This window comes from Protomyctophum bolini (assembly GCF_963924005.1).
Source record: "Protomyctophum bolini genome assembly, chromosome: 4".
Lineage (NCBI taxonomy): Eukaryota > Metazoa > Chordata > Actinopteri > Myctophiformes > Myctophidae > Protomyctophum > Protomyctophum bolini.
Genome location: NC_137865.1, coordinates 52,279,835 through 52,302,334, shown reverse-complemented (window position 1 = coordinate 52,302,334; position 22,500 = coordinate 52,279,835). Strand labels below are relative to the sequence as shown.

General features: G+C 43.3%; 1 protein-coding gene across 1 annotated transcript in view; it reads right to left on the bottom strand.

The window, feature by feature from the left end:
- Positions 1-4,781: 4,781 nt before the first annotated feature.
- Positions 4,782-22,500, bottom strand: part of LOC308313636 (nuclear factor 7, ovary-like) — a 283,858-nt gene continuing 266,139 nt past the window's right edge. Inside the window, exon 2 of the mRNA XM_080760859.1 lies at positions 4,782-6,300. Within this exon, the coding sequence (XP_080616985.1) occupies positions 4,790-6,229 (1,440 nt within the window). The 5' untranslated portion in view covers positions 6,230-6,300 and the 3' untranslated portion in view covers positions 4,782-4,789. The remainder of the gene's footprint in view (positions 6,301-22,500) is intronic.

Genomic DNA, 22,500 nt, shown 5'->3' with positions numbered 1-22,500 from the left:
ATGGTTAGAGAACCACGGCTATAGAAACATAGGGTTATTATTATTAAATGGTTAGAGAACCACGGCTATAGAAACATAGGGTTATTATTATTAAATGGTTAGAGAACCACGGCTATAGAAACATAGGGTTATTATTATTAAATGGTTAGAGAACCACGGCTATAGAAACATAGGGTTATTATTATTAAATGGTTAGAGAACCACGGCTATAGAAACATAGGGTTATTATTATTAAATGGTTAGAGAACCACGGCTATAGAAACATAGTGTTATTATTATTAAATGGTTAGAGAACCACGGCTATAGAAACATAGGGTTATTATTATTAAATGGTTAGAGAACCACGGCTATAGAAACATAGGGTTATTATTATTAAATGGTTAGAGAACCACGGCTATAGAAACATAGGGTTATTATTATTAAATGGTTAGAGAACCACGGCTATAGAAACATAGTGTTATTATTATTAAATGGTTGGAGAACCACGGCTATAGAAACATAGGGTTATTATTATTAAATGGTTAGAGAACCACGGCTATAGAAACATGGGGTTATTATTATTAAATGGTTAGAGAACCACGGCTATAGAAACATAGGGTTATTATTATTAAATGGTTAGAGAACCACGGCTATAGAAACATAGGGTTATTATTATTAAATGGTTAGAGAACCACGGCTATAGAAACATAGGGTTATTATTATTAAATGGTTAGAGAACCACGGCTATAGAAACATAGGGTTATCCAGAAAACTGTCAGGATTTAGAAGGCATTTGTAGAATCGTCCTCGGGTCTAAATGGCTTAATTCTCAGAGCTTCTGGGTAATGGAGTCCCAATGCAATGCCCATATATGGAGTGCCATGGCAGCCTCCGTGACGCTCTGTTCTCGCTTCTTGTGTCACGAGGCGTGACGGACTGACGCCCGTATATGGTGGCGTGACTGACGGAGACGCGGGTTTTGCAAGGTTTTCATAGTAATTGCAATTATTATGCAGAATGTCCCATTTCACACAAGTTATCAAATGTATAAATTGTATACTAATATTTAGAAAATGGCAGATCTACAAACTCAGGGTGTCACATTGCATGCTTGTAGATCAGCAATTTTCAAATGGCAGAAGTGTATATAGGGCTTAATGTGGCTGATGTGTGTTTTGTAGTAATGATCTAAAACTGTGGGACTCAACCATACCAAGCATAACCACGTGTTCGTGTTGTGTAAATTAATGTTTTATTGATTGTTTGTTTACACAATCTTTTCCATTTACAGTATATGTTGGATTCATGTACGTGTGTAGCCTCATGTGCCTGTAACAAAATAGGATATCAACATTGTTCAATAGTAATTGAATTTCTCAATCTGTGTGCCCAGGTATTGAAATCACAACAAAAAGAGAAGACATTGGTTCAACCACACCAGTTCCAGAGCCAGATTCTACAACCGCAGATATTACTCGTCCCACAAGTACGGCAGCAAAAGTTTATCTCTAGTTTTATTTAAGTACTGATCTAATAGGCCTGATCTTATTTTAAGTCTTTATCTGAATTACATAAACTCTTGTTGTGGAGTCTGTGTCTGTAACAAAATAGATATTCTTTTTTCAATTAGAATAAAATAATTGAATGTTCCTATCTGTGTGCCCAGGTATTGCAATCACAACAGAATGTGAAGGCATTCGTTCAACCACGCCTGTTCCAGAGCCAGATTCTACAACTGCAGATATTTCTAGTCTCACAAGAAGTACGGCACCAAAAGTTTTTCTCTAGTTTATTTTATGTACTGATCTGAAAGGTCTGATCATATTTTAAGTGCTTATCTGTGGAGTCTGTGTCTGTAACAAAATATGTGATAAAAAATGGTTCAATTAGAATACTAATTGAATTTTCCTATCTGTGTTCCCAGGTATTGCAGTCACAACAGAAAGAGAAGGCACTCGTACAACCACACCAGTTTCAGAGACAGATTCTACAACCGCAGTTACTAGACTTCCTACTCATCCCACAACAAGAAGTATGGCATCAGAAGTTTATCTACATTTTATTTTAAAGATTAAATCTAGAATTGTAGAGGCACTTTCATACTGTACATGTGTGTCCGGGTATTGCAACCACAACAGTCTCTGCTGGTCCCACAATAACAAGTACGGCAAACGTTTATCCCTACTTTTATTTAAGTTGTATGTGCTGGTTCAAAGACCAGAAAGTCCATGTCTGACTACAGCCTGTACATTTGTCAGTGAGTATTTTATAGACCATTAGAGAGAGGGTCAGGGCAGGTGTTCAAAATATAAAGTAAAACAGCATAACCTGTTGAAATATGCTCACTTTGGCTGTGGACGGCTACATATCAAGGTCTGGTTTTGTGCTAGGAGTGTCAGGATTTCTAACTAGAGCAGGCGTCTTCATGTTTTTCTGACCAAGGGCCCTTTAGCTGAGAGAGAGATGAAGCAGGGACCCTCACTACATATTGTATCAAATTGTGTTGCAGATTAAACATTGTATCGGTAACTTCATTGACAACACTGTGTTCGTGTTTTGTATTGCAACCACAACAGTCTCTGCTGACAACAAAGGAACCAGCCGAGGACTCCTGACTTAAAGGGTTAAGGTGAGGAGGATATACCTTTTATTTTTCCAGTGAGCTGCATTGTCTTTTGGTTTTATAACTTTTGGACTGCTTTATTTAACAAAAGAGAAGATCTGCAACGTTTGGAATGCTCAGATTACCTTTTGGGGATTACTTTGGGATACTTTAACTGACTCTGGGACACCTTTAAAGGGACATTGCGGGGGGGAAATCTGAAGTGAACATTTTCATTTACATTTTGAAGAGACTTTGAGTCCAATTGTAGTATTTACGTTTGATCAACTATAAACAAGATAAACATTTTGCAATGTAATAAATACATAGTTTGTGTTTTCTTTCTCCCTCAAGGACCCTCAGGGGGTCCGGGGACCCCCAGGGGTCCTTGAGGGAGTTCCAGGGGGTCCGAGGACCCCCAGGGGTCCTTGAGGGAGTTCCAGGGGGTCTGTGCTAATTAGTGTCAATTTGGGGGTCCTTCACGTGAAAGGTCGGGAACCTCTGATGTAAGTTATGTAGACTTTTATTTGTCATTGCACACAAAGCATACACTGAGCATAAAACGAAATGTCTAGGGAGCTCCCACATAACCGCGTAGTACATAAAAACACTAACATAACACGTAACATACAACACAGAGTAAAGTGCATGGTGATATTTAAAGTGCATGATGGATGAAAAAGGAACCAATAAGTTATCACAGTCCAGAGTCAGAGTGCATGATGCATATGAGGGCTCATAAAACTCCATTTTAACCATGATGGATCTGAGAATATTGATTGAAAACCCCCATGCTTGGTTCTGGACTGATGCTGCCCTCCTAATATGTGAGGAGACTGTGTTTTGTTTTTTACAATTACGTTTTTTTAATTTATTTTAATTCCTTTTTCATTGTTGACGGTTACAAACACACGTCTGACTCACTTTACTCTCATCTTTAATAAGATCAAATAATCATCATCACTTCTTCATCTTCATCTTCATCATCACATAGAAACTATATAATTCAACCTGATCCATAAATGACAAACAGTTCAATATAAAACATGTTATCAGTAATAATCATTCGTCCGCTCTGAAATTATGTATATTCAAAGATTTGCGCCACATTTTCACGATATTTTCACGATAGTAAAAAAAACAGCAGACCTATTTCAGAGCGGTCTGCTATTTTTTAAATATCGTGAAAATGTGGCGCAAATCATTGAATATACATTATTTCAGAGCGGACAGATCTTTGCGCAGATCTACACGCTTGTAGATCTGCTATTTTTGGCTAATATTGATCAGAATAGATACTATAGGGATCAAATGGTTAGTGTAAAAAAAGGAAATAAAAATCACACATGTGTGAAGTGAGGGGCGCTCTTATCATCATACATCACATCCCGTGCTCAGCCAATCAGATCATTGCTATGGGGTACAACATTGTTCATCCAATCAGATCATTGCTATGGGGTACACACACACACACACACACACACACACACACACACACACACACACACACACACACACACACATTTTAATCATTTATTTATGTCCACATAAGAGATACAAATACAAGGACACAAATATTTACAAGGTGCCGCACAGAATGCAGTCAGCAAATCCCGAACAAATAAATACCCACACACCCTTCAGGGGTACAGGTAACAGCGTCTTCGCCATATTTGGCGGCTACCGATAGTGGAAGATATTGCACAGAATTTCGCAAGCCGTTTGGCTGCTTTTTTCGGCATCCCAAGTTGTTGGAAGCCTCTTACGACCAAACTGTGTACATGTCCTAGGCTGCCGAAGATAAACACATATAGATTGCACCTATAGCCTAGTTCAATGATGGACTGGAGGAGCGGCTGGTACTTAATGACCTTAGTCATAAAGGCTTCCTCTAAGCTAGAGTCAAAGGTGCAGGCCATTTCAAGAATGAAAACTGATTTGTTCTCTTCATTAACCACAACAACATCTGGTGTGTTAGCAGAGAGATGTGCAAAAATGTCAGTATTTTCAGTACAGCCTCAAGAAGTGAGGGGCGCTCTTCTCATTTTGTAACTGAACGATACATTAATTAAATAATCACTGCAACCGATTTAAAATAATATTAATAATTATTGAATAATAATAATTAATAATTAATGACCTGCCATAAAACGATTAAGCCCTTTAATCAATATATTCTGGAGGTGTTTTTATTGGACGCCAGACGTTCTAACTGTGGTTTTCCAGAGTGACACAGATCTTCCCTGGTAACATCTTCAGAGACCGATCATTACCATAATTACCATTACAAATGAATGGAAACAGTGCCTCAGGGAAGGCGTGTGTGAAGGTGTGCAGGTGTGTGTTAGAATCAGGATCAGAGAAGGACAGCTGTCCTCTGTCCCAGTCCAGCTGGACTCTGATCCTCCGGGGTTTCTGATTCACTGAGAGAACAGTCTCATAACTATCATCATCATGTTCTGATGAGTAGACTGCTTTGTATTCATCCCTATATAACTCTATTATCCAGCCTCCTCTCCCTGAGACTCCCTCCCTCCAGTACGACTCCTCACACACACCTACCTCCCAGTCTGTATTGTCTCCAACCTCAACATCCCAGCTGTGAGACCCTGAGTCAAAGCCCTCAGAACCCTGGACTCTGAACCAGCCAAACCTCTCTGTGTTGTCAGGAAGCTGCTGTATCTCTTCTTCACGTCTCACACTGGTCAGATCATCAGACAGCACGAGCCCTGGACAAGCAGTGTTGGGGTCCAGGACGACAGGAGTGTAGGAGACAATGTCCTTCATCTTGTCCCAGACTCTGAAGGTCAGGTTCTTCAGGTGTTTGGCCTGGTCTATCAGCGCTCCTCCTGAGAGCGGCGGTGGGTCCTGCAGGGTGAGCTGGACTCCCTCCATGGTGGTCTTGTAGTTCTGCAGGAAGGAGACGTGGTCGTCGGCTCTCAGCTGGTCCTCGGCAGCTTGGATTGCGTTGGAGAGGGTTTCCATTTCTCTGCTCAGAGCCTCAATCCTCTCCTTCATCTCCTGACTCTTCTGAGCCTCTTCCTCCCGCAGAGCGGCCATCCTGGCCTCCTCTTCCTCCTGTAGGAAGCGGCGGAGATTCTCAAACTGTTCCTTGATCTGCGTCTCTGTGTTCCTGGCCTGAACCTTCATGTGATTTTCTGTTATGTCGTAATTTGTTTTAACTTCATCAAAGAGCTCCAGTTTCTCCTTTAAAGGCTCCAGTGATTCCTGGACCTTCTGTTTGCAAAGTTCAGACGCTTCGTCCACGGGTAAGAACTTGTGTCCGGCGTGTTTTTTTGAGTCGCGACACACGAGACACGCCAGCTGTTGGTCGTCCAGACAGAAGAGCTTCAGCTTCTCGCCGTGTGCGCTGCAGAGGACCTCCGAGCTCAGCGACGACGAGCTCCGGCCGTTCTCCTCCAAGAGCTTCTCACACAGGTTCTTCAGAGCAAAGTTTGTGAGAGGATTGTCCTTGGAGGATCTCCTCTGACAAACGGGACATTCCTTTGTTGGTCTTTCCGTCCACCATTCCTGCAGGCAGTCTTTGCAGAAGCTGTGTCCACAGGACAGCACGACGGGACGTTTAAAGATGCCATGACACACGGGACAGCTCAGATCCTCTTCCTGACCAGTGAAACGGGATGCCATTTTGGTCTGCCGCTCCCTGACGCTCCCCGATCTGGAATGTTCTCTGAGGCTGTCGTTACACCGGAGGAATTCTACAAGACAAAACGACAACAGTAACATTATGAGTATCAATAGTAGTAGTAATAATAATAATAATAATAATAAACATTATGAGTATCAATAGTAGTAGTAATAATAATAATAATAACAATAATAAACATTATGAGTATCAATAGTAGTAGTAATAGTAATGGTTGTAGTACCGGTATTCATATTAACATTAAAAATGGAGTGCCGTGAGTTTTGTATTTGTTCCAAATGAAGAGAAAAAAGGGAAAACGATGCAGAGCGGTTCAGGTTTTACGGGGGCCAGTTTCTAATTGCAGTCGTCCGTAGGTGCCCTTTGAGAGCGGGTCTAGGGATAATAATCTTTCTGTTCTTACCTCGGTGGAGATGGTATCAGATAACAGTCTGTCGGTCTGCCAGGGTGTCTAAAGGATCCTCCGTCTATTAATTAATGGATCTATTTATTTATTGATTGATCAATATTTGTCTCTCTGATTTTTTTCTCTGTTTTTCGCGTCTCAGTCTCTGACGAGAGAATGTCAGTCTGAGAAAAAATTAATGCTGAGACGACTATAGAAGGAAACGGACTTTGGTTCATGCCCGTCTGATAACAGGAACACACACACACACACACACACACACACACACACACACACACACACATTAACTGTACTGTCATAAGACAATGAATCAAAGTTCATGTAATTGTAGATGGCTGGTTGTACTGTTGCTACGAGGCAGGAATAAATGTTGTTTATTTGTGCTTTATGACTCTATGGAGACTCTATGGAGACTCTATGGAGACTCTATGAGACTCTATGAGACTCTATGAGACTATGGAGACTATATGGAGACTCTATGGAGACTCTATGGAGACTCTATGGAGACTATATGGAGACTCTATGGAGACTCTATGGAGACTCTATGAGACTCTATGAGACTATGGAGACTCTATGGAGACTCTATGGAGACTCTATGGAGACTCTATGGAGACTCTATGAGACTCTGAGACTCTATGAGACTATGGAGACTCTATGGAGACTCTATGAGACTCTATGAGACTATGGAGACTATATGGAGACTCTATGGAGACTCTATGGAGACTCTATGGAGACTCTATGGAGACTCTATGAGACTCTATGTAGACTCTATGGAGACTCTATGGAGACTCTATGAAGACTCTATGGAGACTCTATGGAGACTCTATAGAGACTCTATGGAGACTATATGGAGACTCTATGGAGACTCTATGGAGACTCTATGGAGACTCCACCATTACAACTGTTTCTAATACACAAGATGTGGCTCGGGGACCCCCCGGGGTCCTTGAAGGTGTTCCAGTGGGTCTCCAGCAACACGTGGTCCTAAAACATCCAAATCAGTTAAAGAAAACACTTAAAATAAGAATGTTTGGAGAAATTGAAAACATTGAATAACTCTTGCATGACGTGGCACAACATATATATATGTTTGCAGACCGATATACATCATAGACTACTTTTATACAAATAAATGACTATCTGGGAAAACACAGTGGTTAGATGTGTTTCATACGTGTGTTAAATGTGTAAACGTCACAGAGGAATATGATTCATTCTCAGTTCCACTATCTGAGTCGCATAATGAAAATGTCACAAACATGAAATGTGATCTGCAGTATTCTTTATAATAATCAAATTATAATAAAATGTGTCTATAATTATAATAAACAGATCCGATCTCATAGTTCAATAAAACTCAACTCTGACTTATAGGTGGATTATTGTCTAATGATCATTATAACAATGTGAAAGAATTAACGTTTAAAATGAAAAGAAAAGGTTATATTTGCGAGCAATCATAAATATGTTGGAAGTTTGATTAAAATAGGCCTATGTGTTGACATTTAGGCTCTCAGACCCAGAACTATCCTGTCAACAGCTCCATGCTATATTGATGTGGGTACCAAGCAATGATCACAATAACTATTTTACATTCTCTTCATTGTGTCGACTTCTTGTAAATTAACTTAAGTAATGCAGATGTTTAACACTGATTTAACTATTGAGAGTGTGAAATGAATAATTGTACAATCATTTTACAAGAGTTAAATATCCAATAAGGGTCCATTTGGTTAGCAACTCTCCATCATTTAGCTGGGGACCACCTGGAACCCCCTCAAGGACCACTGGTGGTCCCCGGACCACCTGGAACCCCCTCAAGGACCACTGGTGGTCCCCGGACCACTGGTTGAGAAGCACTGCATTAAATAAAACAACACATGTTTTGTTTGCGTTTCAGATGTGTGGTCACACGCTGCCCTCTGGTGGCGAAGAGCAGACATGACACCTGTTTACTGGCTGAGGCCACGTCATTGTAAGTTGACACGCACACACACACACACACACACACACACACACACACGCACACACACACACACACACACACACACACACTGAAAACATGTTGTACCAGGGACCCCCATCTGAACATGTGTTGTACCAGGGACCCCCCATCTGAACATGTGTTGTACCAGGGACCCCCATCTGAACATGTGTTGTACCAGGGACCCCCATGTGAACATGTGTTGTACCAGGGACCCCCATGTGAACATGTGTTGTACCAGGGACCCCCATGTGAACATGTGTTGTACCAGGGACCCCCATCTGAACATGTGTTGTACCAGGGATCCCCATGTGAACATGTGTTGTACCAGGGACCCCCCATCTGAACATGTGTTGTACCAGGGACCCCCATGTGAACATGTGTTGTACCAGGGACCCCCATCTGAACATGTGTTGTACCAGGGACCCCCATCTGAACATGTGTTGTACCAGGGACCCCCATGTGAACAACTCAACATTTTCATTTCAAGGACCCCCAGTTTGACCTGAATTAGGCTACGGTCCCCCATTTCCATCTCTGGGACCCCCAATGTATCGTAAAATCAATGTTAATTTAACTCTGAGAGTGTAATGGTCCATTTGGTTCCATTTGTACACTCTCAGAGTTACAGACCCATAAGGGTCCATTTGGTTCCATTTGTACACTCTCAGAGTTACAGACCCATAAGGGTCCATTTGGTTCCATTTGTACACTCTCAGAGTCACAGACCCATAAGGGTCCACTTGGTTCCATTTGTACACTCTCAGAGTTACAGACCCATAAGGGTCCATTTGGTTCCATTTGTACACTCTCAGAGTCACAGACCCATAAGGGTCCACTTGGTTCCATTTGTACACTCTCAGAGTTACAGACCCATAAGGGTCCATTTGGTTCCATTTGTACACTCTCAGAGTCACAGACCCATAAGGGTCCACTTGGTTCCATTTGTACACTCTCAGAGTTACAGACCCATAAGGGTCCACTTGGTTCCATTTGTACACTCTCAGAGTCACAGACCCATAAGGGTCCACTTGGTTCCATTTGTACACTCTCAGAGTTACAGACCCATAAGGGTCCATTTGGTTCCATTTGTACACTCTCAGAGTTACAGACCCATAAGGGTCCATTTGGTTCCATTTGTACACTCTCAGAGTTACAGACCCATAAGAGTCCATTTGGTTCCATTTGTACACTCTCAGAGTTACAGACCCATAAGGGTCCATTTGGTTCCATGTGTTACACTCTCAGAGTCACAGACCCATAAGGGTCCATTTGGTTCCATTTGTACACTCTCAGAGTTACAGACCCATAAGAGTCCATTTGGTTCCATTTGTACACTCTCAGAGTTACAGACCCATAAGAGTCCATTTGGTTCCATTTGTACACTCTCAGAGTTACAGACCCATAAGGGTCCATTTGGTTCCTAACTATCATTTTGGAACTCCCTCAAGAACCCCAGGGGGTCCCTGCCCCCCCCCCCCCATCCCCATGCAGTATATGAGCAGTGTAGTTGTAACGGTTCATTTTAAGAAGTCATAATCCTCTTAACGATCTGTAAGTACCTTCCCTCTGTCTATGCAGCTGATTGGCTGACACACACACACACACACACACACACACACACACACACACACACACACACACACACACACACACACACCACAACAAAGGGAGCATGGCAGACTGATCAGACAACATGCGCTCCTTCTCCTTTCCGACAGAAACCAGCCCTGCTCTGCTGTGCGTCAAGATGTTTTACAGTCCGTCCGGGTCCATTTGGTTCTACATGGAGCTGTAGGGTCCTCTCTGGGTCCATTTGGTTATACATGGAGCTGTAGGGTCCTCTCTGGGTCCATTTGATTCTACATGGAGCTGTAGGGTCCTCTCTGGGTCCATTTGATTCTACATGGAGCAGTAGGGTCCTCTCTGGGTCCATTTGATTCTACATGGAGCAGTAGGGTCCTCTCTGGGTCCATTTGGTTCTACATGGAGCCGTAGGGTCCTCTCTGGGTCCATTTGATTCTACATGGAGCAGTAGGGTCCTCTCTGGGTCCATTTGATTCTACATGGAGCAGTAGGGTCCTCTCTGGGTCCATTTGATTCTACATGGAGCCGTAGGGTCCAACATGGTCCATCGTTCTGTGAAGATATTTAGAGTCCGGACGATACTTCTCTGGATGGAGATGTTCTAGAGCATGGTCCTCTCCCCTGTGAAGATCCTCAGGGTCAGGACGGTCCTTCTCTACGTCAAGATGTTTGGCAGCGGAACCAAGAAGTGGTTCGTGAGGAGACAGCGGAGGCAGCAGCAGGGCGGTGGTCCCAGGTCCCGATGCCAGCGCAGGAGACCCCCGGGAACCCACAGGTACGTAGACAGCACTAGATTTAGCACTTTATAGTACACATGTATTATTGTATAATATATAATATAGTATAGTATGCATAGTTGACATATATAGATATATATATATATAGATACTCCACTGTTACGTTCTTAGTTTATACATGATTCACGATAACTGTATACTTTTTATTTATGTGATGTATGACATGCTTTTGTTTTTGCTTAATGTAAGTCGCTCTGGATCAAGAGCGTCTGGTAAATTGTAAATTGTAGAGGGGGCTGGGGGGGGCTGGGGGCGGCTGAATCCCCTCACTTCAAGGGGCTTCAGTCCAATGGAGGCTCTTCTACAAAGTTCTGACAACTCACTGTCTTCTACATAGACTTCTAATTGCGAAGGCGAAGGGCATACAGCAAAGCGAGTCCTGGACTGGAAGTTGGTAGAATGCACTGGACTCAGGGCAAACAGCCCAGCTTTAATGATCTCAAATCCCTTTAATTTAGATTTTTGTAGTATTAGTACAACATAAACATTACAGAGACTTTAGTTGTTACTGTACAATACTTAAAAACAGTTGTCATGTTGCACACATATAGCTCTTATTAACCCATTTTGGACGGGAACCCCTTTTGGTGTTGCATTATGTAATGCTTTAGATATTGAAAAATAGCAGATCTACAAGCTCATAGCGCGCCACCGAGTGGCGCGCTACGAGCTTGTAGGTCTGCTATTTTTGAAAATTTGAAGAACGACTGACATAGAAACATAGCTTTTTCAGAAAACTGTCAGGATGTAGAAGACATTTTTAGAATCTGATCTCAGGTCAGAATGGGTCAACTCTGCCTGGGCCATGTGGGAAAATATAATATCACCATTTTATTTCCAGCAGTATATCACGATACACACTAAATGATTGGCCCCCACTAATGTTCATGATCAAATAGCACAACAAGGGGCTCTAGCCACATATATTCAGCTATTAGTGTATATGTTTGTCCTACATTTTTTTTGAGAATTTACATCATAATATGATGTAAATTAATAAATTAATATTATGTGCACGAGCAAATCAACATGTTACATCAATATTAGTACATACATACATACATACATACATACATACATACATACATACATACATACATATATATTATATTAAAATAATCAATTCACCGATATATGCATTGATTAGGGAATATGTGAATATTGAATGTGACAAACTGACATATTGAGCCTATACACACAGTATAAGCCATCCCCCAGTAGACTACCTTCACATTCAGTAGATCCTGTCATCTTCTGTGGCCAGATGTCATTTCCTGGGGGTTTATTAGGACTATAGTAATTAATAAAAAAATAAATCACCATAACATTTTGTAAATAAATACATATTTAGCCCCATGCTCGAATACCCCCGCCCCCCTGTCAAAAAGAGCTAAAATCCCTAAAATGAAAGAAAGCAGCAAATGAGAAAAAATTAACACTCATATTTTACTTCCTCTAATAACAACCGAAAGCATGAACCTTGTCCTTTAAGTTGAGTCACTGTCTAGTGTCTACAGGGAAGGATAGCTCCCACACAGTGTTACACACTTCAGCACCCTGGATAGCTCCTACACTGTGTTACACACTTCAGCACCAAGGATAGCTCCTACAGTGTTACACACTTCAGCACCTTGGATAGCTCCTACAGTGTTACACACTTCAGCACCATGGATAGCTCCCACACAGTGTTACACACTTCAGCACCATGGATAGCTCCCACACAGTGTTACACACTTCAGCACCATGGATAGCTCCTACAGTGTTACACACTTCAGCACCATGGATAGCTCCCACACAGTGTTACACACTTCAGCACCATGGATAGCTCCCACACAGTGTTACACACTTCAGCACCATGGATAGCTCCTACAGTGTTACACACTTCAGCACCATGGATAGCTCCTACAGTGTTACACACTTCAGCACCATGGATAGCTCCCACACAGTGTTACACACTTCAGCACCATGGATAGCTCCTACAGTGTTACTGCAGCACCATGGATAGCTCCTACACAGTGTTACACACTTCAGCACCATGGATAGCTCCTACACAGTGTTACACACTTCAGCACCATGGATAGCTCCCACACAGTGTTACACACTTCAGCACCATGGATAGCTCCTACACAGTTACACACTTCAGCACCATGGATAGCTCCTACACAGTGTTACACACTTCAGCACCATGGATAGCTCCTACACAGTTACACACTTCAGCACCATGGATAGCTCCTACACAGTGTTACACACTTCAGCACCATGGATAGCTCCTACAGTGTTACTGCAGCACCATGGATAGCTCCCAACATAGTACATTTAATGTACCGTGCGTGTGTGCGGTACAAACCTCTCTCTCTCTCTCACACACACACACACACACACACACACACACACACACACACACACAAAGTCAATCAAAGAACAAGATTCCTTTACAGGATCTCCTCACTGGTCAAAAAAACACCTTGAAGACCTTAACAGGAGCCCTCTTACAAGGTTTCTTTGACTATGCATCCACCTCTTGGTACCACAGCACCTCAAAGGCCCTTAAAACAAGGCTGCAGATCTCCCAAAACAAACTGGTCAGGCTCCTTCTTGGTCTCACCCCCCGAACCCACCTCACCCCTGCCCACTTTGACAGGCTGGGATGGCTTAGGGTCGACGACAGAGTACAGCATCTTGCAATGGGTCTGGTCCACAAGATTCGATACACCACCAAGATACCCATGTACCTGTCTAAATACTTCCTTAATGTAAACGAAGTCCACACCCACAACACCAGAGGGAGTGCAACAAACCATGTACAACCCAGATTTGGCACAAACAAGGGACTAAATTATTTTCGCTCCTATGCCACCAAAATGTGGAACGCCCTACCAACAGTCATTAAGACATGTGAATCCCTTGACTCCTTCAAAACCACTCGCAAAGGGCACCTACGGACGGCTGCAATTCGAAACTGGCCTCTGAATCCCCCCCACCGCCCCCCCCTTTTCCCCTCACTTTATATGTATCTTTTCCATTTTTGCTTATATATGATGAATTCCTGTTCTGTTCTTTAACTACATAGAAGTGTCTATTTGTATGTCTCTAAATGTTTTGATGAATTGAACAATGTGGACCCTGTTGTAAACGAGTGTAAGGCTTAATTGGGTCGTCCAACTCACAGTTAACAGTCTTTGTATTGAGTTGTGCTTGAAATGTACTGTAATTCTACAAACTGTTAATAATTATTTCAATCAATCAATCAATCAATGTTATATCTGTGGTCCTTCCAGGACCTCCAGGCTGCTCCAGAGACACAGGGCCCGGCTGCTTGGGGACCTGGACCTGGGCACGGTGCTTCCTCCTCTGCTGCGGTCCGGGACCCTCTCCCTGGCCGAGTACCACCTCATCCTGGCCCAGGACAGCGCCCCCAAGAGGACGGAGGTGTTCCTGGACCGCCTCGGACCCAAGGGTCCTGACGCCTTCCGCTCCTTCTGCGGCGTGTTGGAGGAGGTTTCACCTCATCTACTGACCAGCCTGTTACTGGACAACCAGGGTAAATATATATATACATATATACACTATATATACACACACCTACTGACCACCCTGTTACTGGACAACCAGGGTAAATATATATATGAACCCTGTCCAGCCACTCTACCGCTGTTCCAATGCTAATTTTTGTCATGGGTGGTATGGGCGACTTAGTACTGTAGCCTAGTCTATAGGGGAGATTTATCATTTTATATTGATTATCTATATTAGGGAACTAACTATTAACACTGATGTCTGTCAGTCACAATGTGGGACAGACAGGGTCTCAATGTGAACACTGATGCCTGTCAGTCACAATGTGGGACAGACAGAGTCTCAATGTGAACACTGATGTCTGTCAGTCACAATGTGGGACAGACAGGGTCTCAATGTGAACACTGATGCCTGTCAGTCACAATGTGGGACAGACAGGGTCTCAATGTGAACACTGATGCCTGTCAGTCACAATGTGGGACAGACAGGGTCTCAATGTGAACACTGATGCCTGTCAGTCACAATGTGGGACAGACAGGGTCTCAATGTGAACACTGATGCCTGTCAGTCACAATGTGGGACAGACAGGGTCTCAATGTGAACACTGATGCCTGTCAGTCACAATGTGGGACAGACAGGGTCTCAATGTGAACACTGATGCCTGTCAGTCACAATGTGGGACAGACAGGGTCTCAATGTGAACACTGATGCCTGTCAGTCACAATGTGGGACAGACAGGGTCTCAATGTGAACACTGATGCCTGTCAGTCACAATGTGGGACAGACAGGGTCTCAATGTGAACACTGATGCCTGTCAGTCACAATGTGGGACAGACAGGGTCTCAATGTGAACACTGATGCCTGTCAGTCACAATGTGGGACAGACAGGGTCTCAATGTGAACACTGATGCCTGTCAGTCACAATGTGGGACAGACAGGGTCTCAATGTGAACACTGATGCCTGTCAGTCACAATGTGGGACAGACAGGGTCTCAATGTGAACACTGATGCCTGTCAGTCACAATGTGGGACAGACAGGGTCTCAATGTGAACACTGATGCCTGTCAGTCACAATGTGGGACAGACAGGGTCTCATTTTGTGGGACGCCTGAAAAGTCTCGGAAATGAGGGACTGTCCCACGCAAAGGGGGACTTCTGGTCAAAGCAGTGTTGATTTCGTCGATTAAAACTAAGACGAAAGATGTTCGTCGACTACCTTTTTCTATACTGTCCGAAACTAAATGGAAACTAAATGAAGACTAAGCTTTGACGACTAAAACTAAGACTAAATGTACTGACAATTTTGTCAACAAATAAAAACTAGACTAAAATGTTAGGAAGGGACTAGTGGATATTAGATCCAGTAGACATCGGCCTGCTCTCCGACAGCGTGGAACAAGCTCAGGAACTCCTGAACAGTGTGGAGCTGGAGTGTGCCAAAGTTGGCCTTAGGCTAAATGCCAAGAAAACTGAGGTTATCACCTACAACATCTCACCGGAACATCCACCTCTCACAACAGCAGGAGGCACGGTGCTGAAGGAAGTCAAAGACTTCAAGTACCTGGGCTCATGGGTCAACTCAACCGAGCAAGATCTGAAAGTGAGGAAGGCACTTGCATGGAGGTCCCTAAATGGCATGAACAGTGTTTGGAACTCCAATCTCCCCCGACAAATCAAACTCAGCTTCTTCTACGCAACAGTGGAGTCTGTTCTCCTATACGGCAGTGAATGCTGGACCCTGAAGCCAACCCTGGAGAAGTCCCTTGACGGGTGCTACACCAGAATGCTGCGTGCAGTACTTAACATCAGCAAGACTGTACATGTCACTAACATGACTCTGTATGAGGGACTACCGAGGGTGAGCCAGAAAATAGCAGCCAGGAGAATGAGACTAGCAGGACACTGCCAAAGACATCAAGAACTGCCAGCCAGCAAACTGGTGCTCTGGGAACCAACACACGGCCATCGATCACGAGGACGCCCCGTGCTAACATACGTGGATATACTCAAGAGCGATGCAGGAGTGCAAAGTACCAACGAACTGGCCGGATGTATGGAGAACCGAGATGACTGGAAACGACGATGGAGGGCTCGTCTGAGGACGACCTAGAGAGTATAAGTCATTTTACACTTGGCTGCATGCTGAAAATAGCAGATCTACAAGCTCACAATGCGCTGCAGGCTGCAGCGCATTGTGAGCTTGTAGATCTGCTATTTTCAGCAAGTGTAAAATCAGTCATTATACGACAACATCAAGGCCCGCCAAAATACATTTTGTTCGACTAAATCAACTGTAGATTTAGTCGACTAAAACTAGACACTAAACACTAAAACATTCCGGGTGACTAAAATGTGACTAAAACTAAATGAAAACTAGTCAAGAGACTCTGACTAAAAGTAAAATAGAAAATCAACAGTGGCTGTATAACATAACATAACATAAATCTAAGTTATTACGAGTAAGACGCGCAAACGCAGGAAGCGAACGCAGCTCGTACATATTTGGGTTTTGGACGTATAGCTGCTTTGGGGACTCCTTATATGGTGCCCCTTTTGTGCCCATATATGGAGCTGAGTGGACCTGGCCCCTTTTGTGCCCATATATGGAGCTGAGTGATTGCTGATGCAACACACTCCATATTTGGATAGCGGGACAGACAGACAGACAGACAGACAGACAGACACACAGACATGATCTGCTAGGTCTCATAGTAAGTGAGACTGCGTTCGCAATCACTGCGTTCGCAATAACATGTGCTGAAGACCAGGCATGCTCTGAGGTCTAAGCCCCGCCTCCTTGTAAGAGCCGTTGAAAATAGCCTCTTAAATCTGTCTGGCTGAGGAGATTATGACATCACAGGCCCCCGCCCCCGATGACATCATCATGTGACCTCACCCGCCCCCTGCACACAAGCGTGCATGCATGCACGCACGCACGCACGCACGCACACACACACGTACACAGAGAGACCAGATGGGGAGCACACATCACACACACACTGACTAGATTGATTTTAATGTTTCATTTTTTTATTGAAAAATCACACCTATGTGAAGTGAGGGGCGCTGATATATTAAAGTCTGACTCATGTTGCTATGATTATAGGTGATGTAAAACTAAACAAACATTTAACTATATCTTTATTGCTAGAGCGCCCCCTTTTGGCAATGTGCAATTTTGAAAAACTAAAAACAAAAAAAACGTTTTTTTAGTACAGTGTACACTGTATGTGGACCATGTACAGTATGTGTATCTGTACAACATGTGGACCATGTACAGTGTGTGTATCTGTACAACATGTGGACCATGGTGACATTGATCAATTCTTGATAAAAAGCTTCTAATATATTATTTAGGCACCAAACTCTATAAATCTCACACTATTAAGGCAACCTGGCCGGTTCCACACGCTGCACATGTCAAGCTACGCTCCTCTGCCCTTAATTGGACTTTGTCTGTGTGTTTTGGGACTTATTACTTGTATTTGTGTTCGGTTCCTTATTTTGTAGTTTTGTTCCTAGTGTTTCCTGTCTGCCTTGTTTCCTGTCACCTGCCTTGTCTCACCTCCCTGTATTAGTGTAACCCTAGTGTTCTGTGTTCTGTTAGCCTATCCCTGTGTTGATTGTGTGTTTCAGTCCACCTGTGTGTAGTTAGTCTTGTCTATTTTTATGCCCCAGTGTTTGCAGTTCCTTGTCAGATCGTTGTTGTGAATGATGTGGTCAGTTCCTTGTCAGATCGTTGTTGTGAATGACGTGGTCTGTTCCTTGTGTTTCCAGAGTTAGTTATTCTAAGTCCTAGTTATTTCCAAGTTGTTTCACAGTGTGCGTTTTTGAGAATTAAAACCACTTGAATTCACTCCTCTGCCTGGTTCGTCCTGCACCTCCAGAACCACATCGTGACAACACAAGGTGCCCTTTGTTCACTTGATCACCTGCCCCTCTAAATGTCTGTGCACGCCACTGGTTTTTAATGTTTGTTTAAGGAAAAAACAAGCATTAAACCTGTATATAGGAGCCCCTCAAAAATAAAATGTGTTTCCGTCGACTTATTTGTTCATCGCAAAAGGTCAAATTTTGGCTGACCAGTTAAAACCAGTTAAAACCAGTTAAAACCTCATATCTAGGCTTGTTTTCTTGTGTTCATAGTTAATAATAATCTTTATTGTCCCGAAGGATATTCATTTTCAAAGGTCTGTTCAACACCAACTACAAAAGCAGCACATAGTACAGAAACAACATTACACCAAGACAATACAGTACAGAAACAACATAACACCAAGACAATACAGTACAGAAACAACATAACACCAAGACAATACAGTACAGAAACAACATAACACCAAGACAATACAGTACAGAAACAACATAACACCAAGACAATACAGTACAGAAACAACATAACACCAAGACAATACAGTACAGAAACAACATTACACCAAGACAATACAGTACAGAAACAACATAACACCAAGACAATACAGTACAGAAACAACATAACACCAAGACAATACAGTACAGAAACAACATAACACCAAGACAATACAGTACAGAAACAACATAACACCAAGACAATACAGTACAGAAACAACATAACACCAAGACAATACAGTACAGAAACAACATAACACCAAGACAATACAGTACAGAAACAACATAACACCAAGACAATACAGTACAGAAACAACATTACACCAAGACAATACAGAACAGAAACAACATTACACCAAGACAATACAGTACAGAAACAACATAACACCAAGACAATACAGTACAGAAACAACATAACACCAAGACAATACAGTACAGAAACAACATAACACCAAGACAATACAGTACAGAAACAACATAACACCAAGACAATACAGAACAGAAACAACATTACACCAAGACAATACAGTACAGAAACAACATAACACCAAGACAATACAGTACAGAAACAACATAACACCAAGACAATACAGTACAGAAACAACATTACACCAAGACAATACAGTACAGAAACAACATAACACCAAGACAATACAGTACAGAAACAACATAACACCAAGACAATACAGTACAGAAACAACATTACACCAAGACAATACAAAACAAAACATGAGTTCCCCACTGTGTACAGAAACCATCCTATCGGCGGGGCAGTTTGTTTAATGCCGCGATGGCTGAGGGGACAAAACTCCTACTGAAACGAACCTTTTTCCAGGGTAAGGTTCTGTATCTTTGTCCAGATGGCATGAGGTTGAAGAAGCGATACAGGGGATGATGATCAGTGTCACGTGATATTCAGAGTGCTAGCCGTGTGATGGCATTATTGTTCATATCAGAAAGTGTGGGTGTGGGAAGTCCGATAATCTTGGAATTATCGGACTTCCCACACCAACTACTGTTACTGCACTCTGCCACTGTGTGGCACTGTTGATCTGCAATTCTCTTATAGAGCTCTCATCAGGTCCTCTGACAGTGTTGATCGATCAATCAATCAATCAATCAATCAATCAATCAATCAATCAATTTGCGGCGAGGTTCTCTCAACATTTTATTTGTCAACAACATTGTCAGTATATTTAGTATATTTAGTCTTAGTTTTAGTCGTCATAGCTTAGTTTTCATTTAGTTTTCATCAGTGGAAACAGGTAGTTCCCAGGGGGGACCCAGGGGGGACCCCCAGAGCCAGGGACCCCCAAGGACCCCCAGAGCCAGCCCCCCCCCCCCCCCCCCCCCATACAAGATTTGTGATGATAAAATGTTTCAATAGAACATAATCTGTTTATTTCTTTTGCAGACGGTTGTCTGGTGCAGCACAGGACCACGCCCCATAAAGGGGTGGAGCATAAAGCCACTCCCCATAAAGGGGTGGAGCATCAAGCCACGCCCCATAAAGGGGTGGAGCATCTAGCCGCCTTCAGAAGTCCTCTGGACAACTCCAGGTCAGTCTGTCACTCATACCCTCCCTCACAATGACGTTCATCTGGCAGAAATACAGTACGTTCAGTTCACGTTCAGCCAAACAATGATCGCGTTCTTTGAACGATCGTTCTTTGAACGCGTTCGGGTACAACACTGCCTTTGGGCCGGCCACAGACACAGAGAGGTAGAGTCCATCTTGCGGGGCTGCTTAATCGACCCCCCAAAACAAGGCTTAGGAATGTTTGATGATGAGTTAATTATTGATCGGTGGATGAACAGAGCTGTAGTGTTTCTTTGATCAGAAGTATTGATCCCTGCGTTTACATCCAGCAGAGGATTAAGGCCTTTTCGGACGTTACCGACTGTCTCACTCTGCCTGTGTGAACAGACCATCTCTCTGTCTCTATATCTCTCTCTCTCTCTCTCTCTCTCTCTCTCTCTCTCTGTCTCTCCCTGTTATAAAGAGACCAGGCGACATGGCTCTGCGTCTCTCTCCCTGTCTGAACATATCTCTACAGTTAACATCCTATTGAGTTGAATTGATCGCTCTGAGGATGAACGAAACATTTCCTGGAAGGAGCAACTTTACGAGGTGACATTTTTATGTGATGATAAACGTGCTGCGCTTGTACTTTGTGCGTGTGCGTGTGCGTGTGTGTGTGTGTGTGCGTGTGTGTGTGTGTGTGTGTGTGTGTGTGTGTGTGTGTGTGTGTGCGTGCGTGTTAATGCGTGCATTAGTGTGTGTGTATGTGCGCTGCTGAAACAGAGTGTCTACTCTGTGCTCAACTAGCTGACTCTGCGGAGTAATAAAGGTTAAAGTTGTATTTGTTGAAGCAGACCTCAGCAGAGGGGTGTGTGTGTGTGTGTGTGTGTGTGTGTGTGTGTGTGTGTGTTTCATGGTGTATTTGTGTGGTGGATGGATTGGTAGATGGATATATGTATAGATTCTTTCAACCGGGTATAGTCTGGTGACCACCGGAGAGACGGGTGACAGCCGGAATGTAGACGGCACCGGGGTGAGCAGTGTGGGTTAGCGCCCCGGCCTGTGTCCTCCATGATCCACCACTCCTGAATAGAGTGCCTGGTGCTGGGAGTCTGGTGCAACGCACAGGTCCTGGGCCTGGTGAGAGCAGGAGTGGACCTGGTGAGACGTATAGGAGGGGCCCGGACAGGAGACAACCCACAGAGCCTATAGTCCTTCCATGTGCCAGTTCCTCTCACTCCCATTGAATACAGTTGAATGAAGTGTACTCTGGTGTGAAAGCATTGAATACAGTTGAATGAAGTGTACTCTGGTGTGAAAGCATTGAATACAGTTGAATGAAGTGTACTCATGGTGTGAAAGCATTGAATACAGTTGAATGAAGTGTACTCATGGTGTGAAAGCATTGAATACAGTTGAATGAAGTGTACTCATGGTGTGAAAGCATTGAATACAGTTGAATGAAGTGTACTCATGGTGTGAAAGCATTGAATACAGTTGAATGAAGTGTACTCTGGTGTGAAAGCATTGAATACAGTTGAATGAAGTGTACTCTGGTGTGAAAGCATTGAATACAGTTGAATGAAGTGTACTCTGGTGTGAAAGCATTGAATACAGTTGAATGAAGTGTACTCTGGTGTGAAAGCATTGAATACAGTTGAATGAAGTGTACTCTGGTGTGAAAGCATTGAATACAGTTAAATGAAGTGTACTCTGGTGTGAAAGCATTGAATACAGTTGAATGAAGTGTACTCTGGTGTGAAAGCATTGAATACAGTTGAATGAAGTGTGACCGGGTGCTTTAGAATGAAGGCCAGTGAGGTTCAGGCCAACCGTTTGAATCAAAGGGACTCAGTTTGAATCTGCCCCGGCATGTCAGGCCCCATCTGTCATCTATAGAGCAGTGGTTCCCTAAGTGGGGACCGGGGACCCCCAGGGGTACTTTAGGGACCCCCAGGGGTACTTTAGGGAGTCCCAGGGGGGACACATGCAGCTAAATGATCATTTGGAACCAAATGGACCCAGCATTAGTACACACGCGCAGTGTGCGTGCGTGCGTGCGTGCGTGAGTG